The sequence below is a fragment of the Aspergillus undulatus genome (assembly GCF_047715775.1).
Source record: "Aspergillus undulatus strain CBS 261.88 unplaced genomic scaffold BDV17scaffold_67, whole genome shotgun sequence".
In the NCBI taxonomy this organism is placed as follows: domain Eukaryota; kingdom Fungi; phylum Ascomycota; class Eurotiomycetes; order Eurotiales; family Aspergillaceae; genus Aspergillus; species Aspergillus undulatus.
In genome coordinates this window covers 1-23561 of record NW_027396671.1, presented here as the reverse complement: position 1 = coordinate 23561, position 23561 = coordinate 1, and the positions used below count along the sequence as shown (strand labels likewise).

The 23561-nt window shown below is 51.2% G+C and overlaps 8 protein-coding genes and 1 non-coding gene across 9 annotated transcripts; 3 read left to right on the top strand and 6 right to left on the bottom strand.

The window, feature by feature from the left end:
* Positions 1 to 246: 246 nt before the first annotated feature.
* Positions 247 to 7933, top strand: BDV17DRAFT_284642 (MCM DNA helicase complex subunit MCM4; the record flags this gene model as incomplete). The annotated part of the gene is made up of 9 exons (XM_073760566.1): positions 247 to 550; positions 604 to 1440; positions 1493 to 1564; positions 1615 to 2807; positions 2866 to 3377; positions 5329 to 5788; positions 5854 to 6099; positions 6149 to 7460; positions 7524 to 7933. 9 exons carry the CDS (start codon positions 247 to 249, stop codon positions 7931 to 7933), a joined length of 5346 nt encoding a protein of 1781 aa, XP_073611298.1.
* Positions 4238 to 4310, bottom strand: BDV17DRAFT_t130. Its single transcript has one exon. It is a non-coding gene; the product is annotated as a tRNA-Lys (tRNA).
* A 330-nt stretch (positions 7934 to 8263) lies between the features above and the next one.
* BDV17DRAFT_284641 (DNA ligase (ATP) CDC9) lies at positions 8264 to 11059 on the bottom strand (the record flags this gene model as incomplete). Its single annotated transcript, XM_073760565.1, has 3 exons — positions 8264 to 9037; positions 9090 to 10917; positions 10992 to 11059. 3 exons carry the CDS (start codon positions 11057 to 11059, stop codon positions 8264 to 8266), a joined length of 2670 nt encoding a protein of 889 aa, XP_073611297.1.
* A 615-nt stretch (positions 11060 to 11674) lies between these two features.
* On the top strand, positions 11675 to 15329 carry BDV17DRAFT_295355 (uncharacterized protein; the record flags this gene model as incomplete). Its single annotated transcript, XM_073763046.1, has 2 exons — positions 11675 to 11707; positions 11757 to 15329. The coding sequence occupies 2 exons, from the start codon at positions 11675 to 11677 to the stop codon at positions 15327 to 15329; spliced, it is 3606 nt and encodes a 1201-aa protein (XP_073611296.1).
* Positions 15328 to 17513, bottom strand: BDV17DRAFT_274374 (translation initiation factor eIF5). Its single transcript, XM_073759118.1, has one exon. The coding sequence runs from the start codon at positions 16812 to 16814 to the stop codon at positions 15546 to 15548; it is 1269 nt and encodes a 422-aa protein (XP_073611295.1). The 5' UTR covers positions 16815 to 17513; the 3' UTR covers positions 15328 to 15545.
* Positions 17514 to 17732: 219 nt separating this feature from the next.
* Positions 17733 to 18762, top strand: BDV17DRAFT_274370 (putative isochorismatase family hydrolase). The gene is made up of 4 exons (XM_073759117.1): positions 17733 to 17874; positions 17932 to 17947; positions 18016 to 18069; positions 18134 to 18762. The coding sequence occupies exons 1-4, from the start codon at positions 17844 to 17846 to the stop codon at positions 18654 to 18656; spliced, it is 624 nt and encodes a 207-aa protein (XP_073611294.1). The 5' UTR covers positions 17733 to 17843; the 3' UTR covers positions 18657 to 18762.
* BDV17DRAFT_300959 (uncharacterized protein) lies at positions 18193 to 20599 on the bottom strand (the record flags this gene model as incomplete). The annotated part of the gene is made up of 2 exons (XM_073764155.1): positions 18193 to 20332; positions 20398 to 20599. 2 exons carry the CDS (start codon positions 20597 to 20599, stop codon positions 18900 to 18902), a joined length of 1635 nt encoding a protein of 544 aa, XP_073611293.1. The 3' UTR covers positions 18193 to 18899.
* A 141-nt stretch (positions 20600 to 20740) lies between these two features.
* On the bottom strand, positions 20741 to 21416 carry BDV17DRAFT_209699 (uncharacterized protein). The gene has a single exon (XM_073755403.1). The coding sequence runs from the start codon at positions 21383 to 21385 to the stop codon at positions 20882 to 20884; it is 504 nt and encodes a 167-aa protein (XP_073611292.1). The 5' UTR covers positions 21386 to 21416; the 3' UTR covers positions 20741 to 20881.
* A 79-nt stretch (positions 21417 to 21495) lies between these two features.
* BDV17DRAFT_274368 (SGNH/GDSL hydrolase family protein) lies at positions 21496 to 22981 on the bottom strand. Its single transcript, XM_073759116.1, has 5 exons — positions 22508 to 22981; positions 22398 to 22437; positions 22253 to 22331; positions 21791 to 22187; positions 21496 to 21719 (listed from the first exon to the last, which is right to left on the bottom strand). The coding sequence occupies exons 1-5, from the start codon at positions 22632 to 22634 to the stop codon at positions 21586 to 21588; spliced, it is 777 nt and encodes a 258-aa protein (XP_073611291.1). The 5' UTR covers positions 22635 to 22981; the 3' UTR covers positions 21496 to 21585.
* Positions 22982 to 23561: the final 580 nt, after the last annotated feature.

Sequence of the window (23561 nt, the reverse complement as noted above, 5' to 3'; positions counted from 1 at the left end):
GCACTTTACGCGCCCTGTTGCCTCGAGACGCGTCCGAGCGCGTCGGTCCAAATTTCTTCGGGTTGCATTATTAGCATTTGTTGTCCACCACCGGCACTCCAGCTCAATTCAAACATTCCTCCTTGCTGCCGCTACATTTTCACTCTACAACCACTCAGGTAGCCAATCCTCAACTCTTCCCATTGCATAATTATCTCCGCTTCATTTGTTTCTATATCTTGACGAATTTTGGACAACCCCGATCCCATGTCTTCGCCCGTTTCTTCTCGCCGTGGGGGCCGTCCAGCGAGGGACTCCGCTACCGCATCACCCGCTCGCTCAACACGCTCCAGCAACGCTCCACAAACTACTCCTCGTGCTTCGCGGCGACTACAAGGCGAAGCCGCTAACCCATCCTCATCTCCAATTTTCTTCCAATCCACACCCGGAAACAACAGTAGTGCCGAGACGCCGGATGCCAGGATGGAAGAGCCCAGTTCCCCTCTGAGAACTTCATCCGCCATGGATGACGGCGAGACGACGCCACGCGCAAATGGAGCCGCCCCTAGAGGTAAATACCTGCACACGAGGTATCGTTTTCACTTGCTGATATACGAGGAACAGACTCATCCCCTATTCGATACGTGTCCAGCTCCAGTCCCACTCGTACCGCCGGCCGCCAAACATTTCACTCAGATATCCCCAGCAGCAGCAGCGGTTTATTCGTTCCCTCCCGGCAAGGTGTCGCCTCCCGCCGCAGTGACCTTCATTCTGGAGGCTTTGGATCAACCCCAAGTCGCAGACGCAGAGTTTTTGTGGATGCAAATGGAATTCCTGCGGCCGATGGCGAGCTTCAGTCTGATGCTACATTCTCGAATATCCACCCGGATACTTCAGAAGCAGAGGCGATGGGCGGTGGTTCAACTCGTGTGATCTGGGGTACAAATATCTCTATTCAGGATTCCATGTCCGCTTTCAAAAACTTCCTTCACAACTTTACTGCGAAATACCGTTTGTGGGCCGAAGGAGCAACAGAGGATGAAACGCGGCGGATGGGCGATATGGCCGAGCAACGGGAATACATCGACATGCTCAACACAATGCGTCAGCTGGGTGTCACCAGTCTCAACTTGGATGCGAAGAACCTCAAAGCATATCCACCCACCCTAAAGCTGTGGCATCAGCTCCAGGCGTATCCTCAAGAAATCATCCCGCTTATGGATCAGAGCGTACGCGATGTCATGGTTGAGTTGGCTGCCAAGGAGATGGAGCGACTGCGATCTCAAATCCAACGGAACCATAACAATAACAGGGAGCTGAGCTCGGATATGATGAGCGAAACTGGCAGAATGCCCCCGACAGAGATACCCGACCTTGTGGCAGAGGCAGAGACCAGGCCGTACAAGGTTCTTCCGTTCGGACTCGATTCTACAGTCAATATGAGAGACCTCGACCCCGCTGGTATGTCTTCACTCTAGCATGCAAAATGCAACCTGTAACTGACAGCTCTCAGATATGGACAAGTTGGTGAGCATCAAGGGTTTGGTCATTCGAGCAACACCCATTATCCCCGACATGAAAGAAGGTATGTGTATCGCTCTTGACACGCCAGTGTACGCTAACTCTTTAAAATAGCTTTCTTCCGCTGTCAAACTTGCAATCATTCAGTCCAAGTGGATATTGATCGCGGCAAGATTGCCGAGCCCACGGTCTGCCCGCGTCAAGTATGTCAGGACAAGAACTCGATGCAGATCGTTCACAACCGCTGCGTGTTTGCCGACAAGCAGGTCATCAAGCTACAGGAGACCCCCGACAGTATTCCCGATGGTCAAACACCTCACTCGGTCTCGCTTTGTGTGTACGACGAATTGGTAGATGTGTGCAAAGCAGGTGATCGTGTCGAGGTGACTGGTATCTTCCGTTCCAACCCTGTGCGAGTGAACCCGCGCCAGCGAACCCAGAAGACCCTTTTCAAGACATACATCGATGTTCTACACGTGCAAAAGATCGATCGCAAGAAGTTGGGCATTGATGTTTCAACCGTCGAACAAGAGCTCTCTGAGCAGGCCGCTGGAGATGCCGAGCAGGTACGCAAGATCTCGGCAGAGGAAGAGGAAAAGATCTTACGAACATCGACGAGGCCTGACCTATATGAACTACTTGCTCGGTCACTCGCCCCTAGTATCTACGAGGCGGACGATGTCAAGAAAGGGATCTTACTCCAGATGTTTGGCGGCACCAATAAGTCATTTCAGAAGGGTGGCAACCCACGTTATCGTGGTGATATCAATGTACTCCTCTGCGGTGACCCTTCGACTGCAAAGTCCCAACTGCTGCGATATGTACACAAGATCGCACCGCGTGGTGTATACACTAGCGGCAAGGGTTCATCTGCCGTCGGTCTTACTGCCTACGTTACTCGTGATCCAGAGACCCGCCAAATGGTTTTGGAATCCGGTGCTTTGGTTTTGTCGGATGGAGGTGTCTGTTGCATTGACGAATTCGACAAGATGAACGAGTCTACCCGGTCTGTGTTGCACGAAGTCATGGAGCAACAGACGGTCTCCATCGCCAAGGCGGGCATCATCACGACTTTGAACGCTAGAACCAGTATTCTTGCGTCAGCCAACCCTATTGGCAGCAGATACAACCCGAACCTACCAGTTCCACAGAACATCGACCTCCCCCCTACCCTCCTTTCCCGTTTCGACCTCGTCTACCTTGTTCTTGATCGTGTGGACGAATCAGAGGACCGCAGGCTCGCAAAGCACCTTGTCAACATGTACCTCGAGGACAGGCCGGAGAATGCAAGCGAACGAGAAATTTTGGTAAGTAAACATTGACTATCGTTTGTCATACCATCGCTGACGATCTAAACCTATATAGCCCATCGAATTCTTAACGGCTTACATCACCTACGCTAAAACTAAGGTGCACCCTGTTCTCACGCCTGCGGCCGGTAAGGCCCTCTCGGACGCCTACGTGAACATGCGTAAGCTTGGGGACGACATCCGCTCTGCGGATCGCCGGATCACCGCCACCACCCGTCAACTAGAATCAATGATTCGTCTCTCTGAGGCTCACGCACGCATGCGCCTCTCAGCAGAGGTAACCGCAGATGACGTTGAAGAAGCCGTGCGCTTGATCCGTTCTGCTATCAAGCAAGCAGCAACCGACTCCCGAACGGGACTGATCGACATGAGCTTGCTCACGGAGGGTACGAGCGCAAGCGAGAGACGGAACAAGGAGGCCTTGAAGCGCGGTATTCTTGGGGTGATCGATGACTTGGCCAGTGGGGGCGGCGCAGCCCGCTGGGCGGAGGTCTACCGGGTATTGAGCGAGCAGGCAAGTACTGAGGTTGATAGCGCTCAGTTTACGGAGGCTGTCCGCGCACTCGAGTCGGAGAGTGTTGTGAACATCTTGGGTGAAGGTGCACGGAGGACTATTCGTCGTGCTGCCGGTGCGGGTCTCTGAGCTGGCATCGGTCAGGTTATGAGGATATGATGCGATGGAGTACATACTTAATATGCGAACTACGCCAACGAGTGGCTCTAGATAGATGGCTTTGTGAAAGGTGTCTGGTGTTCGTATTGGCTGGTTGATCATGCGGGATGGTCCTAATATATTGCGAATTGAATGCATAACTTATGATATCGTATTGCTTCTATCTCCCCTCCCATACTGCATAGGGAGTCTAATTTATTGTAGTCGCCGGATTAACCTGTACATGACTTGCGATATAGGGCCGGGGTATCGCCCGAAGGTAAAAGGGCATGCTGGTGGCCACTCGTTGCTATCCTTAATTACCCATCATATCCCCTAACCCTCGGCACCTCCCATACTGATAGTACGGCACCTCTCGGGTTAGCCGCCGCCTCTCATATTATGGCATTCATGCGCCCAATAGTCAATAGTAAGAGCTTTGCCTTAATGAGTACAGTGCAGAGTATCCAGTCAAGCCACTGCCAATGGAAGGTGTCTTGCTTTCTGACGCTGTCCAACAGTACTATTAATGATACCTACCCACTCCCTATCTGCAAGGCACGCTCACCATTGTCGATCGATATATATTTTCCGTTGCCCCTGGCGAACAGCAACACCCAAAAGCCATTCAGCCTAGACTATCAACCCGCCGCTTTTCAACAAAACGCTTCAACCACATCTTCACGGAGTCTATAGAAATCCTTAATAGCCTACAAAGCTCTATAACGCCCTTCTTATAAGCTGTTTTGACATGGAAAAAAGGCAAAAAAATTAAAGCCCAACGCGGGGCTCGAACCCGCAGCCTTGAGATTAAGAGTCTCACGCTCTACCGATTGAGCTAGCCGGGCTGCTTCATGTTATAGTTTTTTAACAATTTGGCACTATGATCCAAACCCAGCTTTTTTTGATAAGTTTGCTTAAGATCTCATGGGTACTAGCAAGGGCCTCACCAACCTGCTTAGGTGTGGACTGACATGGTAGTCGACATAAGTGTAGGTCTCCTGCTCCTGTGGGTCTTGCCGATGGTAATCGTGTCAAACTCGACGCGGATTCCAGTATTTGTCTAGAGAATATAGTAATGCATATTGATAGCACGTTAACCAGGCCCAGAACAGGTTGGCGCGGAAAACGACAGAGAGCTAAAGAGAGCACCTGCTCAATCGAGTGGCTGAGAGTGATCCTCGTCCCGTGTGGAAAAGTCCCCCGATGAAGCCCCATAACGGGTGCTAACCGGATTGCTCCGTCTCTGACACTAGTGTGCATTATTCGGCTGGCTTGTTGGTGTGGCGACGCCTGATGCTCATCTGAGGCTGCATCGTGCTGAGATGCGATCGGTCAGCCAAGGATGCCAATATCATTGATCTTCGTGGAAGACAACGCCGGCGTCAGGGGGGCTGTTCTAATCCAGCTGGATCTGGAGAAGGACTGACGATGGATGTGGCAGGCACGTGCCCGGAGCCATGCCGGCGCTAGTCCCACTTTGGCGTCGAGCTTTCCACCCAGCTGCGGCCGCTCTCAGTTTGTCTCCAGAGCTTCGCAGCCGGAGACTAGACTAACGACACTGACATTGCTCTAAACCACCCCCGCCACTCGCCGGCCGAGTCTGTTATCGTTTGCGACCGGGCCGCAATCAATTTCTTCATTTCTTCTCTTCCCCCTCTCCGGCGCTTCCTGTATCCCCTCGACTGCTTCCTACTCCAACTCGCGCCCAATCGCCGAGCAAGCTGTATCCCCCGTGCGCCGCTCCAATTAGTTCGTTTGCCGGCGCTGCTCCTGTGCCTGCTATAGGCCGACATCATGAGGTAAATCTGCGCTGGCCCTGCCAATTCCTCACGATATACCTTGCTGAAGATATCCTCATCTCAGGTTCGGCGAGCATCTTCGCTCGTCTATGATCAAAGATTACTACTGGCACTACATCAACTATGAAGGTCTAAAGAAGGCTCTCAAGACCGGCTACGTTACAGAACCGACCTCCGATAACGCGAAACCCGACCGAAAAGCATGGACGGAGGACGATGAGCGACATTTCGTGACCCTGCTTGAAAGTGAACTCGACAAGGTCTTCAACTTCCAGAAAATCAAGAGCCAAGAGATCGTCCGGCGGATACAACAGAGCGACAAGGATGTCGATGACGTCGTTTCGCGTCTGAACAGCAGCAATGAGTCTCGCAATAATGGCCGGTCGAGCAGGAACCCTCCGTCCGACGAGGAGTTCCTTACGCTTGAGCAGGTCCTGAGTGATATCATTGCGGACGTTCATGATCTTGCCAAGTTCACGCAGTTGAACTATACCGGGTTCCAAAAGATCATCAAGAAGCACGATGTATGCAAGCCTATGCCATGCTTGGAGCTGCTTTACAGAAATGATAAATTAACAATTGGATCCAGAAACAAACTCAATGGCATCTCAAGCCGGTTTTTGCTGCCCGGCTCAACGCCAAGCCCTTCTTCAAGGATAACTATGATGCATTCGTTGTCAAGTTGTCTAAGCTGTATGACCTCGTCCGAACCAAAGGAAACCCCATCAAGGGAGATTCTGCGGCTGGTGGCTCCCAACAGAACTTCGTCCGCCAAACAACGAAGTACTGGGTCCACCCCGACAACATCACAGAACTAAAGTTGATCATCCTTAAGGTAGGTTCTCTTCCTACCTCGAGTACTTCTTGACGCTGACATAGCATAGCATCTGCCCGTTCTTGTTTTCAACCCGAGCAAGGAGTTTGAAGAAGACGACTCCGCCATCTCTTCCATTTACTACGATAACCCCGATACCTGGGAATTGTATGAAGGACGTCTCAAGAAGACCGAGGGAGCCGAGGCCATTCGGCTTCGGTGGTACGGTGGCATGAACAGCGATCAAATATTCGTTGAACGGAAAACTCACCGTGAGGACTGGACCGGAGAGAAGTCAGTCAAGGCACGGTTCTCCATCAAAGAGAAGAATGTGAATGATTTCCTGGCTGGTAAAATGACGGTGGAGAAGGTTTTTGAGAAGATGCGCAAAGACAAGAAGAAGAGCGAGGACGAAATTGCTGATCTGGAGCAGCTGGCTCGAGAGATCCAATATCGTGTCATTACTCGCAGGCTGGTGCCGGTCACTAGATCATTCTATCATCGGACCGCCTTCCAACTCCCCGGAGATGCCAGAGTCCGTATCTCACTGGACACCGAGCTAGCTATGACCAGAGAGGATAACCTTGATGGCCGCCGGAGAGCAGGTAACAACTGGCGTAGGATGGATATTGGTGTTGATTGGCCATTCTCACAATTGCCGCCCGAGGACGTTGAGCGGTTCCCCTACGCGGTTCTGGAAGTCAAGCTGCAGACACAGGCCGGCCAAGAACCACCGAAGTGGATTCGTGACTTGACGGCGAGCCACCTGGTGGAAGCTGTGCCGAAGTACAGCAAATTCATTCACGGAACTGCAACCCTTTTCCCCGATCGGATCAATCTACTGCCATTCTGGATGCCCCAGATGGATGTTGATATCCGCAAGCCTGCGTCACGTCACTTCGGTATCCAGCGGCCAATGACAAGCACCTCATTATCTGCAAACGAAACCCCTGAAGACGACGAAGAGTCAGACGAAGATCTGCTCGATGACTCGTCGCCAGGAGACAGCAGACGTCGCCAGTCGAGCTACGGCACAGCTGAACAGATACTTTTCGCGGATACTGACGGGAACACGCTGGACATTGAAGAACGCATTGCTGCTCAACCTCTTCCTGGAGACGAAGATTACCCGCTATACGACTCTGATGACGAGTCCATCGACTCCGACGAACTGGAAGAAGCCCGACGTGTCGGTGGTAGATACTATTATGAGCAATTGGCGAAGTACTACACTCATCGCGTCACGACCGGAACAGTCAATCTGCTCAAATCACTCATTCCCAGACCTATGCCAACGAACATGCCCGCCCCCGAACAAAACGGCATTGCCGTCATAGGCAACAAGCGAACCATTAAGAAGTTCGAGGCACCGAAGGGCAAACGTAAGCAAGACCCATTCCCCTCCTGACTCACCTCGCATTTGCATCTCTAACGCTCTAATCCAGGTATCCACGTCCCAGTCCGCGTCGAACCCAAAGTCTACTTCGCCGCAGAGCGCACATTCCTCTCATGGCTCGAATTCTCAATCCTCCTCGGCACAATCGCCGCCACCCTCCTCAACTTCGGCGAAGACTACATCACCTTCGCTTGCTCATGGGCCTTCACCATCCTCGCCGCCATAGCCCTCATCTACAGTCTGATGCTGTACGTCTGGCGCGTCGACAAGATCCGCAAGCGCCGAGACGTGAAGCGTGTCTACTACGAGAAATGGGGGCCCACGGTTGTTGGTCTTGGTTTGGTTGTCATTATGCTTACGAACTTTGGACTGCGTGTTAGGCAGGCGGGGTTTACGCGGAGAGATGGAAGTCCTGGGACTGGGACTGTGCCTTTAGTTCCCGGCCGCGATGATCTCTGATGTTTGATGTGTGGTGTCTTCGCCTGTTGGTGTGGGCTTGTATATGTGATGTTATGCGATGTGGTATATGTCCATAGAACTGCCTCGCGCAGTTCTCAAAAGTGCAGTGGGTCTCATTTGGCGACTTGTACAATACTGCATATTTTCCATACCTTCATTGGGTATTTCTAGCTACATGATTATCGGCGCGATGAATATGATTCAATGTATGAATTTGGCTTTGGGCGGAAATGATCCCTTGTGAGGTTTCTTAAATGTTTCACAAATATATAGTAATGTAGACTGCTGCACATACAACACAGTCCCATGCCTTGAAAAGGCTGAAAGAAATCAATACTCGAAATCATCATCCACACCACCCTTCGAGCCACCGTCCTTCGCAACAGCTTCCTGCTTCCTATACATCTCCGCAACAGCCTTTGTTGTAGTCGCCTGCTCAGGCTTCTTATCCTCTCTCGTCTTGATGAACCGAGGGAAACGCAGACTAACGCCCTTCCCATCAGCCGTACCCACGAATTCATCAGCCGCAGCCTTATACCGCGGACTAAGGGTGAGATCCGCGGTCTTGACCTCCCAGACATGGCGCGGCTCGAGCCAGACGTCAGGTTGGTCCTTCGGGACAGTAGAGTGCGAGTAGAACGGTTTGGGCCGGTCGATGACAAGCGGGGAGAGTGTATTGTGGAGGTCCTCGAGGACAGCCTCAGAGAAGCCCGTGCCGATATTGCAGATTGTTTCGTAGGTTTGGGTATTGGGGTTGTAAGCGGCTAGGAGGAAGGCGCCGTAGACGGAGGTGCGTTTTCCGCGGCCGTAGTAGGCGCCTAGAACGACAAGGTCGAGGGAGTCGCCGACACCGGCGAGATAGTCCTTTTTCACCTTGAGCCAGTTGCGGCTGCGTTTGGAGGGTTCGTAGCCGCTTTCTTCGGTGTCGAGCATTTTGACCATGAGGCCTTCGCAGGAGGCTCTGACGCTGTCGTCTAGTAGGTTCTGGATTTGGTCGAGGTCGTTGGTGTCGCCGTATTGGGCGAATTGGAATTCGCCTTCGGTTACTTGGAAGGATTCGTGGAGGAGGTCGCGGCGCTCTCGGAGGGATTTTTTGACGGTTGGCTAGGCTGGGTCAGTGTTGGTGATTATTTGTGATAATGAATGTCGAACATACCTCTCCATTCAGGAAGAGGAGGTCAAATGCAAAAATGCAGACCTTGACCTTGACGTCTTCTGCATTGACGTCTTTCCTCTTACGAGTCATCAGCTGCTGGAAGGGGAGAACCTTTTTGGTTTCCACGTCCCAGGCGACAGTCTCGCAGTCCAATACAAAGCTCTTAATACCAGGCTTGATCCACGTGTTGAGTTTAGCCAGGACATCGGGGTACTTCTTTGAGAGATCTTCGGAGTTCCGAGAGAAGATAGAGGCGAGCCCTGCTTCTTCTTTTTGCAAGGTCAGTTCAGCTCCTGGGTAGTGCTTCTTCTCCTCAGGCGCAACGTAATGAATCTGAGCTCTTTCTCCGTCGTACTTATATTCGCATGTAAACTCCTTGCCTTCAAAGCGGTCTAGAACCTCGGTGATCGATTTCGTAGGCTTAGCAAGCATAGGTTTGATGGGAATGCCCGGCTGTAGCTTGCAGTGTTCGTGCAGACCAGACAATCCATGCTCAAGGATGGCAGGAATGATCACTTCATAGGCTGGCAACTCGCTGTATACCGTCTTCAGAATTGTCTCCCCTTCGGCCATCTTTTCAGCGGAAGGAGCTTTCTCGCCCTTCAGAGCAGACTCGTGAGCAACGACAGCCTGAGCAAGGGCAACAAGTACAGTCTTTTCCGCCAGACCAAGTCGTAGCTTGCCTTCCAGGAATCGCACAATATACTTTGCTTCGCTCGGGCCGCCCTTGTTCTTGGCGATGTCAACCCCCTTGCTTCCCTTCCCTGCCGTTGCCGCGTCTGCAGCGGAAAGTAGCTTCTTGATTCCCGATATCTTTTTGTCCTGGGATCCATGGCCTTGAACCTTGGCAATGCCGAGTAGACCCTCGTGCACTCCTCGAACAGTCAACGCCTTTGGTTTGAACATTGTGGGCTGATTTGACCTGCTCTTGGCAGCAACTAAGCCTAGGTCACCAATTTCGCGCTGGTCTGCCTTTATCACTGCCAGGCTACGGCCTGTACTCTCGCCAATGGCCTTCATGATCAAAGACTCACCAATGCCCAACTCGATTCCAGCGTAATCGGCGGCAAGTTTATTTATCATAAGCTGCACTGTCGGTAAAAAGTCTTGAGGAGTGAGGCGAAGGACTTGTCGGAGAAAGAGGGAGCAGTGTGCTAGAATCTGGAGCCGCTTAGTTGTCATCTCGATGAGAGAGAATGTCGTACATAGTGCGGCATATGGCACGGGGTCACCGGCTTTCCAGTCAGGGTATGGGTCGTTTCCGCTTCCCGTAAGCGTGGCCTGAACCTTCTCAATCTCCTTTTTCTTTAGCGCAGGCTTCTTCTCTGTCTCATCTTCACTGGCAGATAGCGCTTCCTCGGCATCTGAAACCTCAGGATCCTCCGGTGTCGTCTCCCCAGATGCTTTCTCAATGACCTTAAGTGGTGAAGTATCCTTGCTCTGTTTGCGACCTTTCGAGCTCTTAGGGGAGGATGTGGGCTTTGCTTTGGGTACTTCGGACTTGTTCGACGTCTTGCGTCGCCTCTTGTTGCTGGGCTGTACAGCATCGCTTCCTTCACTGTCGCTAGCTTCACTCTTCTCCCTCTTCAAAGGATTCTGGTCTGCGCTTTCGCTCTCTTCAGCCACCTCAGGCTTTACCTCAGGAGCCTCCGACATACTGACGTCGTTGCCGCCTTTCCCATCGACTGGTACTGTCGACTCATCTTCGTTTGCAGGTGTAGATTGCTTCTTCGATTTACTTGCACTGGAGGTTGATTTGTTTCGATTGCCGCCGAAACTGAGGGTTGTTTGTTTCTTCGGTGCATCGGAATTGGTGCCGAAAAACTTCCTGCATAACAGAGTAAGCAAAATGAAAAAAAACCGAAAATTGTAGCGAGCTCAGGGTAGTCCCGCAAGACGCACCCAAGAGTCAATTGAGAGTCTTTGACGTACCCCAGAGTTGCCTGCTTTCCTTCCTTGGGGTCCGGCATTTTTGATATAAGCGTAAGAGGATAAATGGGGGGGTATAAGGGTTTTCTGAAGCGTCGCGAGCGAGCGATATTTCGGGTCTGAAGAAGCCAAAGAAAGGATGAAGCACAGAGGTTAGGGCAAGCACCCAGAACAAATGAAGCTTTGCGAATTGGGGCTTGGATCATCGACGGTTGTAAGAGCGCAACTGGGATCGCCGGTTTGCGAGACGGGAGCATCGACGTTCACACAATATGGCGCCGTGCGTGAGATATAGATGGACAACCAGGCATGTTGGGATGCTTGAGAATGAGATGCCTGCCTAGCAGGCTGTAGGCGGCAGACGCCATATCGGACGCGACGAGACGCGAGCCTGCTCCACATCACGTGAGCACATATCGATAAGTGGTACTTTCACCGCTATATAAATCTGGCAGAAAGTGCGGGCAAAGGCGGAGAGTCATAGGAAAGCATCGACGATGGCTCAATTTGTTGTCTATTCATCAGCGTCAGATACTGTTGAGTGTCATAATCTCTTGCCAGGAGCTGCAGTGAGACATATATCAACTGATACAACTGGAACAAATGGATATGTTTTGGACCCTTCAGCATCGCCGCACTGCATGCCGATAGGCCAAATGGATACCTCCCGCCAGGAAGCTTTCAGAAAGGTATTCCCCCGCCAACAACACTGACTCTATATGCTGACTTGCTTTCAAGCTCCGGGAACCATGTGTTGAATTGAGCTCTGTCGGGCTGAAATTCCGTGGGCATCAAGTTGGCTCCAGTGATGTGCTCAAAGCACTTCGTTCCGTGTACAATCCTTTGGAAGAACTCGCTGACAAGCATGCGCTGGATGAGAAGCTGGCTGAATATGCCTTCTTTCCCTTGGCACATATCTTCAATGAGTCTAAGAGAGCACCGGTCAATGTCTTGGAACTGGCAATCAACTGCCTACACATACTTGTCGCGAAAGGATGGAAGGCACGCCTATCCCCTCAAATGGGGAAGCAATTGGTGATCTTGTTGACACTGATTGTTGGTGGTATTCCTGATAGCGCAAAGAATCAGTCGGTACAAACGTCATCTGTTGAATTGGAGGTTGCAGGGTTCAACTGCCTGTTCTCCATATTTGACGTACTGTCTGGGCCCGTTGCAGAACAGACAGTCTACCATGAGATTGGTACCGCTACTGTTGTTGACCAAACCGTTTATCTCTTACTTGAAGGAGTTGTTAGTATTCGATCAGATGAGCTTTGTATTTCTGCCGCCAAAGCTCTTCAAGCACTCTACCGCCGTGTTACTGATCGCGTCGTCCTCGCGAGTATAATGCCCCGGACGGTATCTGCGTTGACAAAGGTCTTAAAGCCGACAACTCAAACCCGAAGATCACACAAATTGATCACTACATGCTTAGACATTCTTTCGGATATGTTGAAAGCAGTTCTTAACGACCGGGCCAATTCGCAATTGCCAGAAGAATTTACCCAGCCACAGGCGGCTGATGAGAAATTGGTGCTTGACGAATCTTGGTTGAAGGCTACGGCTACACAGATTAAGCTTGCGCTTACTCAAGTTATCCAGCTGAGGCGACATGGTCGAGAGGAGGTCCAAGAGCGACTATTGAGCTTGTGCATTATGGTAATAGAGGACTGCCCTACGACATTATATGATGCAGTACCCGTGCTAGTCGAAACCATCGTTGTGCTATCGAGACTAGACGAGGGACAGGTGCCAAACAGTGCCTACTCATCACTGAAGCATCTGGCCACCACATATCCAACGGTGCTGGATTCCCTCAAAGATTCTCTACATACCTGGCTTACTGCATTCCCGAGAACAATGCAGAGCAATGATGAAACTGCCAAACAATGGGCCATAGAGCAGATAACCGCTGCTTTTCAGGTGCTATCCGATATTCAATCAAGCTCCGACCTACTTACCAACAACCTGACAGCCGGACTATGCGACAGTGTCGCCGTCATTGTCAGCCAGGCAACTAGCGCACTTCAGCCCTTGAATCCGGAACTCACCAGCCCTCAAGCATTGGATGTCATTGGCCCTGGGAAAGCACCCGCTACCTTTTCATCAGTGCTGCTGGATCACAAGAGTCAACAGCAGACACTCAAAGATCTCCAGAACATGATCACCAGGCTCAACCTGTCTAGTTCTGGTAGCGATATAACGCAGCTGATTGTCAATCGAATACATCATGAGCAAGGGAACTCGGTCATCGCACCGCTATGGCTTGCTACAACGTTCCTTAACAGCACTACACGGTTGATGAGCAGTTTCGACGAGTTCATTTCTTTCGACCACCTCGAGCCATCGCGCCCATATGGTTCTCGGGCTAATATGGTTGAAGAACTGTATTATATCTCCCTGCCAATACTCAACGAGCCCTTGGCAGATGGTACGAGCGATTGGCGAGTGCAAGCACTTGCCCTAGAAGCCGTTGCTCTTCAAGCCGAAGAGTTGCGGGAAGTTTTCCGCCCGGAACTCATGGATGCACTATATCCCGTCCTGCAACTGCTCGCTTCTAACAACCAAGCCCTCCAGAGGCATGCAATGACATGCCTCAATATCCTTACACGTGCCTGTAATTACCCTGATACAAGCACCATGATAGTCGAGAACGTTGACTATCTTGTGAACTCCGTGGCCCTGAAGTTGAATACCTTCGACGTCTCACCATATCCTCCTCAGGTTCTATTGATGATGGTGAAATTATGTGGCGCACGGCTTGTTCCTTACTTGGATGATCTGGTAGACTCAATATTTGGTATCTTGGAACTTTACCATGGTTACCCAAAGCTTGTCGAGTTGATGTTCAGAACTCTGGCTACCATTGTGGAGGAAACCACAAAGACCCCCTCAATTCTGGCAATCGAAAATGGCAATGATGGAAACGCCATTGACCACTTGAAACGAAAGTACCAGGGACTGTGCATTTCTACCCTCGCGGAAGATCTCGCGCGTCGAAAGGCCAAACGCCTTGAGAAGAACGAATCAACCGGGGTCGACGAAGGACACTTGTCTCATCCAAAGAGACCTTGGGCGGAGGAACGGGAAGAGAAAGCCGAAAAAGATGTCCCTGCAAGCGACCCTCTGTCAGATGTACTGGAGAAGGAAGACTCCGATGAGCCCCTCCCTCCACCCCGTGAACCTGACGATGCCGAGAGACCTCTGAGCAAAACACACTCACTCCTCCTTCACATAATCAAGTCCTTACCTTCCCATCTATCTTCCCCGTCGCCGTACCTCCGGCGCTCATTACTATCGATCCTCATAGACGTCGTGCCAGTCCTTGCAGCAGACGAAAACAGTTTCCTCCCGCTAATAAACGATCTATGGCCCGCCATCATCTCCAAGATCAATCTCCCGTCCTCATTCAACACACCCTCGTCCTCTTCAACAGCTCTGATAGGCGAAACATCTCCTAAAGACCGCCAAAGACATAACGCCGGAATCGACGACTTCGATAGCAAAGAAGAAACCTTCGTAACAACGACCGCCTGTAAAGCCGTCGAAACAATGTTCAAATCAGCCGGCGACTTCATGGCCTCCCGCGTCGAAACCGAATACCCTCGCTGGGAGCGCTTATACAATCGTGTCTGGGAGAAAGTCCACCAGGATACGGATAAGATCATTGAACGACAGACCCAGCAACTCATAAGAGACTCCAGCAGTAGCACCAGCACCAGCATAAGAATTTCCTCTGATGGACAATCTCCAGGCTCAGGAGCACTCGCAAGACCTGCCTTCGGCTTCGCCTTCATCCAATCCCTCTCCCTCACAAAAGCCGGCTCCGCCTCTGGCTCCCGCGCTTTCACACCACACCATACCCTCTGGCGCGCACTGATCTCGTTATTCCTAACGTTGCTTTCTCACGTGCGGCTTCCACTTCCAGTGGGTGATCGTATTTGTCATATCCTTGGGGAATGGATTGCGAAGTATGCGGGGCCGACGTACTACTTTTCTCGCACTGTCACTGCATCAGGAGACAACAAAGGAGCATCAGCTCAAGGAGGGGTTAATGGGACTGAGACGGATATAGAGAGCGAGAGCGAGTCCATTGAAAGGGTCATCCAAGCAATGGAGACATGGAATCCCGATTTAACCTGGTTTATCTTTCAGCAGCAGGACGCGCGGTTCCGGGATGGTTTGGAAGCGAAGAGGGATGGTGGGAAAGGTGCGCATATAAGGACACGCGCGCAGCGTGATAGTCAGCCTGAGCCGTTGAAGACGGTGGCTTTCGCGGTGGGGAGGGTTCGGTTTGCGGAGGCTTTTTAGGTTATATAGATATTAGGCTTTTGATACTGTTTATGACTAAGGTCCTTTGTTATCAACTAGTACTGAGATAGAACAAGAATCAACATTGGCAATCTCGCAATCTGGCAGTCCGGACGAACGCGAACAATCAAGGAGTGACGACAGTCAAAATAGAAATGACAGGATCAAGGTCCAAGAATTCCGGTAAAGACAGTATCCCTAACGGGAACGACTGATTTATTCGTCGTCGCTCTCTTCCTCCTCGCTCTCGGCGCTCTCAAGCCACTGAAGGAAAGGCTCGGCGGCCTTGCGAACCTTCTTGCTGGTCTTGATGTCAACGTACTTCTTGCTTGCCTTCGTGCACCATTCCTTGAGAGTTTCCTCTGAGATCAAGTCGTTCTGGTAGTAGGCGAGCAGGATGGCAGGGACCTTGGCGATGAGGTCGGGCTTGTCGTTGCCAACAAAACGCTCGGTACCGCCAAGCATGGCCTTCTCGTGACGTTCAGAGGTGATCATCTTCTTGAGCAGAGGGGCGCGGTCTTCTATCTGCTTGGCGATGTTGTCGTCGAAGATGGTCTGGGCAAGAACGGCCAGCGTCTTGTGCTTGGACTCAATGCCATACTCTTTGGCCTTCAAGTAGATTTCGACGTCCTCGACCTTCGAGACACCGCCCTTCTCTTCAGCAGTGCTGCTGATCCAATTGCCGAGCTCGTCGTAAGCGGTGGGACCGTCGGGACCCTCTTCATCACCCTCGTCAAGGGCAAGGGCGCGCTTCAGGTCGTCAGGAAGTTCCTTGGCACGAGCCTTCACAGCCTCCTCCGAGACGTCGACCTTCCAGTCGTCGTCCTCAATTCCGTCCTCCGCGTCGATATTCTGCGCGGCAGAGTTGATACGACGGGTGAGCTCATCGTCGCTGCCGGCTTCCGCGGCAACGTCACCGTTCTCATCACCGTTGTCAGAGTTGCTGTCACCGGGGCTGCCGTTGTTGTCTCCGTTCGCTTCCTTCTCCTTGTTCCGCTCACGGCGAGTTTTCTTGGTGGACTTGTCCTTCTTGCCCTTGCCGGAGGTGTTGTTGCGAAGGATGAATGTGCTGAGCTTGAGACGGGGATCGACGTCCGAGCGCTGTCCACAAGCCTTGCAGTCCAGAATAATTTTCTCGTCCTTGATGATGACATCGGTTTCGGGGTTCTTGCACTTCTTGCAGAGAACGAACTTGTTGATGAAACCGTCAAGATAGTCTTGAAGCTTCTTGGCATCATGGGCACCGTTAATAATCCAGCGTTCATCAGTGGGCTTAGCATTAGCTTGGGCACCAAGCTCGAAGCCAAAGTACTTGATGACATAGGCAGGAGGACGGCTCAAAGACCCGGCAACCGAGTTCAGGTTGACAACGACAGTCTTGATACCGTTACCCTTGCCTTCAATCTTGGATTGCAAGGGCTCCATCTTGTAACGGTAGAAGGGATCGGTGACATCACGACGAATGTTGATGTTGTTGGGAGCCATGATGACGGTTGTAGACGAGAAAGATTATTTTTGTTTTCGACGAATTCAGAACGGCGGCGGATGAGACAAGAAGCGGGAGGGAACCTGGACGAAGGATCTTTTCAAGAGACAAGACATACGCCGCGAGTCACTCGATTATTTGTTGTTGGTGGAATGATGGCGGTTGTCTAGACAGAACGACTAGAAACAGCGAAGAAGGCAGCCCGTTTGGGAGGTGGTTTCAGCCACAAGATTTTGAGTAGTAACTACAAGGTTTCGGTATAGAGCGAAACGTTTGCAGCTTGAGCGGCAGGTGGTGTTCGAAATCTCTGACGCAGGACGAATACATAGACAACTTCTCGAGCGTTCCTTATATCTGTGGCTTTCTCTGGCCGGAAGAGAGACAAACCAACAAGGTGGTTTTTCTGAATGGAAGACGAAACAGGCAAAGGTCAGACTCTTTGTGACGTTCTTTGGATTAAAGAGACCGACAGTCCAGCTGTGCAGACAAAACTAACCAGGTATTAAGTGCTGAAAAAAACCCTAGACGGCGATTTGACAGCTTCAGCAGTGAAGTTTGACGATGGAAAGGGTCCCAAAGTTGATGGCTACGGGTGAAGCTGGAATAAGCAGTTGAAGGTGGTGGTAAAAAGAAGAGAGAAGGAAAGGAAGGGAAGAAAGAGATGAAGAAAAGAAACCGAACCGACCGTTAGGTTGTGCCAAGCCCACTGTGACTGCAAGGACGAGTCCTTCCTTCTTAGTCAGAGAGAAAACCGTGAAAAGTTGAAAACCCCACGGGCCCAGGCAGCAAGGCAGCAGCTCGGCTTACCATCTCCGACCAATCTCCGAGGTCTTCGGCTATCACGTGGCCGCCGTGGCTTGCATGGTGCATTGTCCTTGTTTCTCAGGCCGCTAGGCCAGAAACTCGGATCCTTCCCCGCACGCCCCCGCGGAGTTCTGAATACTCCGTCTGTCAGTACTCTTCATTTACCCTCGTTATCGCAAGGAATACAGCGCGATCCTTGACTATTCTACGTCTCAATATACACAATGGCAGCCATTTCACGAGCCTGCCGCATCCGTACGTCTTCCCGGCCCTCAAATGACCCCCCTCAACTAACCCAGTTTACAACGACAGGTAACCCTGCGGTCTTGTACGCCACACCCCTGCCTACCCCTGACAGTGACCCTACCCTATACCTGCAGACTAACAGACGCCCAGCATCTGCGATATGCAAGAGAAGTTCGAAGCAGCCATTTTTGAATTCCCCAAGATGTAATACCCTCCCCGAATAGACATCAACCCCATCGAGTATATTCTAACAACCACCGACCTACAGCGCCTCAACAGCAACAAAGCTCCTCCGCGCCACAAACACATTGAATATCCCAGCATACATAACAACGCAGAACCGGTCCCGACTAGGCCCGACAGTCCCCAAACTCCTCGAGCACTTGCAAGGCCCAAATGTCCGCGCCGACATCGACAAGACGCTCTTTTCAATGATAACGCCGCAGATAGACTCTTTGCTGCCCAAACCAAGTAAAGGCGAGACACCGATCGACGCGATTCTCGTCGGGATAGAAACGCATATCTGTATCACGCAGACGACGCTGGATCTTCTGGAACGGGGGCATAGGGTTTATGTGCTTGTTGATGGGGTGAGTAGTATTAACCCGGAGGAGAGGGGGATTGCGCTGGCAAGGTTGCGGGATGCGGGGGCGGTTGTGACGACAAGTGAGAGTATTTTGTTTGAGATTATTGGGGATGCGAGTGATCAGCATTTCAAGGCGATTACGGGGCTTGTGAAGGAGACGAAGCAGGAGACTAAGGAGGCTTTGGATAAGCTTTCGAAGATTTAGTGCAGCCTCAAAGAAAGGGTTGGGTGATACGAGTCTGTCATGTATGTATTACTATGCTAAGAAGCCTGCTATCACAGTGTGAGAAACGTAACCCGTAACATGGACAAAGTGTCTTCATCCAAAAACTTTTGCATCCAGCCGGTAACATTGATGAAAGTCTCAACAAAGGCTAATTCATCTTTAAAAGGTTACTATCTCTGATCTATTTCAATCAGTGTGTACCTTCCAACTCCGTTTCGGAGATTAGGACGAATTAAGCCAGGGAAAGGCCGAGGCACCTCCAATAGGGTTCGGGGTGAGCGGCTTTCCCGTCCGACTTCCATCAGGCGACGTCACTGCGGATGCAGTTTGAGATGCTGGAGGCCCTGTAGCTTCTGAGCCGAAGCCACTTGGTCCGCTATTCGACGCAGTCCGGTTTACTGATTTTGACGGCCGTAGCACTTTCATCGGACGTGGTCGGGAGGTTTTCTCGACTCCAAGTACATTCAAATTGGGCTTTGTATCACGCTTCCACGAGCCCCATACTCCAGCCGGCTCTGTTTTTGCGACGTTGCTCGCTTGCGTATCAACTGATATGGCGGCCTTGGCTTGAGGGTGCGGGCCACCGTTCTGGCTCGTGTGCGCTAGATAATCCGAGGACCCCGAGACTCTGTGATTCGCAAACTCCTCCGCAAAATCTCGACCGGAAGTTGCCGGAGGAGTCTGCTGAGGGCGAGAGGGCTTCCCAATCACACCAACGGTAGAGGGGCTGTCTATATCAAGATGATCGCTTTTCGACTCGAGTGATGTTCGAGATATACCTCCGGAGCTCACGCCTTTCGACGCTGTGCGTAAAGACTTGAAGGCAGAGTCGTTTTCGGGCCGTACCAGGGGAATAGAAACTTTGTTCCTTTCATCGTCCACCATGATAATTTTGTCTTGCGAAAATAGGATGTCAGCGTTGTGAGCACGAAGGATATCACTTCCAAGGATTATTTGAACGGAGTCGTCGCCCGGATCGGCATGATGGACGAGGAAACGAATGGTCAAGGTAGGTACCTGAGGCGTAGGACTACTGGAGCGCGACGAAGCCTGATGAACGCTAGCTTCAGGAAGATACATTGGGAGCTTGATATACTGCGTGTCTGCTTCCTGCACCAGCTGGTCCTCTAAACCTAGCTTCTGGACCATGGGGTAACCCAGCCAAGATTGGTACGAACCACTGCAGATGGCCGCATAAAGGAGCGAGTCATTGGAAAAATTTGTAGTCATCCAACACCGAATGATCGCCGGGACAGGCCCTAAGAGGAAGAGACCTGGCGGAGGAATGAGAAGTGAGTCGCTCGTTATCGAGCTCATCATCCTGCTGGTTGTTTCTAATCCCAGGCTGTTTGTGCGGGCTGAATGATGGGAATGACCCGATGAGCTTTGCCTCCCATCTGACCGATGTGATAGAGACCGCTCGGTAAGAGGAAGACTTCCCAACCCGCTTCCGGTCCTTATTGGGAGCTCACTACTTGACCGATTGGCTTGTCCATAATACCCGTGAATGGCACTCTCATCAAACCGAACACTATTCGCCCTCGATGTTCCCCGCCTCGGCTCGTCTTCGGCGTCTAAGCCCATGGCACCCACGCTATGATGCTGTCCTTGATCGAAGCCTTTGAAGGTGTCGACGCTCGATTGGAAAATTGTTTCTATAACACAAGAGACACATTAGCCAACACTCGCAGAAAGAAGCAAGAAATTCAAAAAGTCATACCCGTCGGCACGGTACCCCCTACAGAACTCGGAAACGGTGACAAAGGGCCCCAGACGCTCCTCAACCTTGCATCCTCGTCCCTCCGGCGTTCCAGTCTTGCAATGCGTTCCGCCTGCTCGTACTGCGTAGCGTGGAGATCTTTCAGGTCTTCAAAGACGCGCCAGATATCGTCGCGTGAGGCAAAGGGATATTGAGCATCCATTATCCGGGTTGAAGCGGAGAAGCAGCAGAGACTGCCGGCAATTCGCTCAGACGTTGAGCAGAGAGTGATATCCGAGGACCCAATACATGCACTCGTAGTTTGTATATTGACCAGTCTCGATCTTGTCGCTGCCAGGTACCTTTGCTGTAAATTCTGACTAACCCGTCCACGTTACCACTTGATACTCCTCCACCCTCGTAGACTGTGAGACGGCCCTACGGCCGTCCACCCGAAATGCAGTGAGTGAGTATTTGGTCGTTTTGCCAGATGATAAGAATGTCGCTAGCCCGTGTTATGTGGTTGATGTAGAGAGGGTACTGAGTCGAAGAGCACTATACCGGAGTGTGAGAGAGGCTCTAAGCGGGAAACGGCGAAAGGCAACGATTCGGAGCGGAGAAGCGGGTTCGAATGTCTGGATGGATATACAGCCGTCCAGTGTAAGAGCAGCGAACTGGAGATGATATTCGAATCTGAAGAGCAAGAAGAGCAATGGTCTCGGGACTCCGGAGTATTTCGTAACACTGAAACTGGACACGGGCTGCAGCGAGGTTTCTCTTCCGACGGGACAGTTTCGAAGGAGGGAGAGGGAGGGGGCAAGAGCGAGTTTGTCGGCGGGGAGTTGATAGAGTCTGATGAGGATAGGCAAGTGCTAACTAGCTGCCTAGGTTTTTGAGAAGAGTGGAAGAAAGTTGGAAGGCGGATCGAAAAGGACGGATAATTGAGAAGGAGGACAGAAGGACCAGAGGCCACGGATGTTGGACAAGAATCGTGAGGGGATCGTAACATCGACGACACTGCTCCGGCCCATGGCAGCCTTGGCGGCTTCAATTTAGTTTTAGACCGCTTTTGATTTGATTCTATTTTACGCAGTGATCTTCTCTTCACAATCTATTAATATGCAAACCCAATTTTGGGTGATGCTCGTTCGTTAAAATGGACTACGTAACTGCAGCAGTTTTCCCCGCTCCGTCGAGTTCTTTTTCTTATCATTTCGGAGCCTCCATCCACGGCGGGAATACTTGAGGGAGCTTCCCAGGTGCTTCATCAGGCCAGTTCGTCCGAATAGCCTTGAGAACCTCATCATATACGATCCGATAACCATCTGCGGTAAGATGCAGTCCTACAGTGGCAAGTTAGTCTCTCTCAATCGGGGGCTTCCGCAAGAGAAGAAAAAAAGAAGTCAAAACCAACCATCCGTAAACAAACTCGCAAACATCGCATTACTCGGCGCCTCTCTCGACCCAATAAGAGGCTGTCCCTCTTTCCACCCAACAGCATCCATGAAAGCCGCCCAGAGATCCACCGAAGGAACATTCAGCGACTCCGCGACTTCTCGCGCAGCCTCCGCATACACCCGCGTAGCACGGTTCGTCCGCGTGGGGTGAACGTTGCCTTTATCGTTGTCGAACCCTTCCAGCTGGTACTCATTTATCGGGGCCGGGGTGATAATTAGAATGTGTGGCTTCTGAGCCACCGTTGCGGGGTGCTGGATTAGCCAGGCGAGGTTTTTCTTATAGACGTCCAGTGGGACGTGCTGGCCGTTGTTGGACTCAAGGAGTGAGGCGTCGTTGGCACCGAACCAGATTGTCTATTCTATATCAGCCAACATCTACTTAGAGATTGGTAGAATGCCCGTAGGGAGGTGTTACATACCAGGAACCGAACAGAGGCTGTCTCCGGCTTTGGGAAGAACTTCGAAAACACCTTGACTGCATGTGCTGTGGTATATCCACTGCAGGTATATCGTCAGCGAAACAATAATATCATGCCGTGACAAGGTGGAGGACACGAAACCCACCCGAATCCGCGGTTGATCACGTCCAGAACTCTCGAGTAATCTACCACAGCGTCAACGGCTGTACACAAACAAAAGGAGAGCAATAAGGGAAGGAGAGAAGCAAAACTGACCATTCTGTAACGCAGGCTGGAATCCAAACCCCTGATCTTGACTCGAAGACATCTGCGTGATCGAGTCCCCGAAGAGAATGAATTGGTCGTAGGGCTTGTACAACGGACCTTCGTCGGTGGACGACATTGTGGATGTGTTTGTGCTTGGTGAACAAATTCAGGTTACGAGGAGCCTTGATTGAGGATGTTCGCGCTTGGTATATGCCGGAATTATCAGTGTCCGTTCTTCTTGAAATCGTGTCTGGGAAGAGAGAGTGCTTTATATAACGAGATTCAGCCTATAGGTGGATAAACCTCGAAGGCACTGTCCAGGCTTCGGCGCTAAGATAACACAAGCTTCGTCGGATCTCACGGTCACCAGCTCACAATTTCTCCCTTACCTCTTCAACAAAGGTAAATTTAGTCCAGAATTGAGAAATGTGATTGTATCGGAGGGAACAAAACGCGGCAGGGAGAGAAGAAGATCGATCACTAATTCGGGTCGTCCTAGCAAGTCTTAAGAACTGCAATACCCCCACCATCATTACTCGGGTAATTTATGCTTATTTTCCCGTCCTCTTCTCAATCTCGGTCTCCGCACACCCGAGATGCCATAATTTCCATTGCTGGCTGGGACAAAATAATAATGTGCTACTGATACTAATCATTTGAGCATAGCTAACGTGTCTCGGAACACAACCAACACCTAATAACGTGGCCCCCCAATGACCCCTCCGAGCCCCTAAACCACTAGCCCATTACGCCCTAAAGGGACAAAAGGGAAAAAAAAAAAAACTAAAATTTCCTGTATGCACTAGTATTTGCTTACATTCTACCAGCAGAAAAATAAAGCTAAAACTAACTATATATTATAACTTGCTTGGTTTGTTATATAGCTACTTATCCTGAGTACCACGTAAAGGTACAAGTCAATGCTCAGGTGTAGCGAATTGGGACCCGACAGGCCTATAGTGAAGTATGGAAGTGGATAAGTTGATGCTATTCAGAGACCGCCGGCGGCGGGAGCTAACTACCTAATGCTGACTAAGAACTGAGTCATCAGGGATGACCGATA

Bases quoted from the DNA above. Each gene is read 5' to 3' on its own strand.
- BDV17DRAFT_274370 (XM_073759117.1), top strand. From the start codon at position 17,844: ATGGCAGCCATTTCACGAGCCTGCCGCATCC. The intron at 18,070-18,133 runs GTAATACCCTCC...ACCGACCTACAG, and splicing joins ATTTTTGAATTCCCCAAGAT to CGCCTCAACAGCAACAAAGC.
- BDV17DRAFT_274368 (XM_073759116.1), bottom strand. From the start codon at position 22,634: ATGTCGTCCACCGACGAAGGTCCGTTGTACAAGCCCTACGACCAATTC. The intron at 22,438-22,507 runs GTCAGTTTTGCT...ACGCTGTGGTAG, and splicing joins CCAGCCTGCGTTACAGAATG to ATTACTCGAGAGTTCTGGAC. The intron at 22,332-22,397 runs GTGGGTTTCGTG...ATATACCTGCAG, and splicing joins GTGATCAACCGCGGATTCGG to TGGATATACCACAGCACATG.
- BDV17DRAFT_274374 (XM_073759118.1), bottom strand. From the start codon at position 16,814: ATGGCTCCCAACAACATCAACATTCGTCGTGATGTCACCGATCCCTTC.
- BDV17DRAFT_209699 (XM_073755403.1), bottom strand. From the start codon at position 21,385: ATGTTACGATCCCCTCACGATTCTTGTCCAACATCCGTGGCCTCTGGT.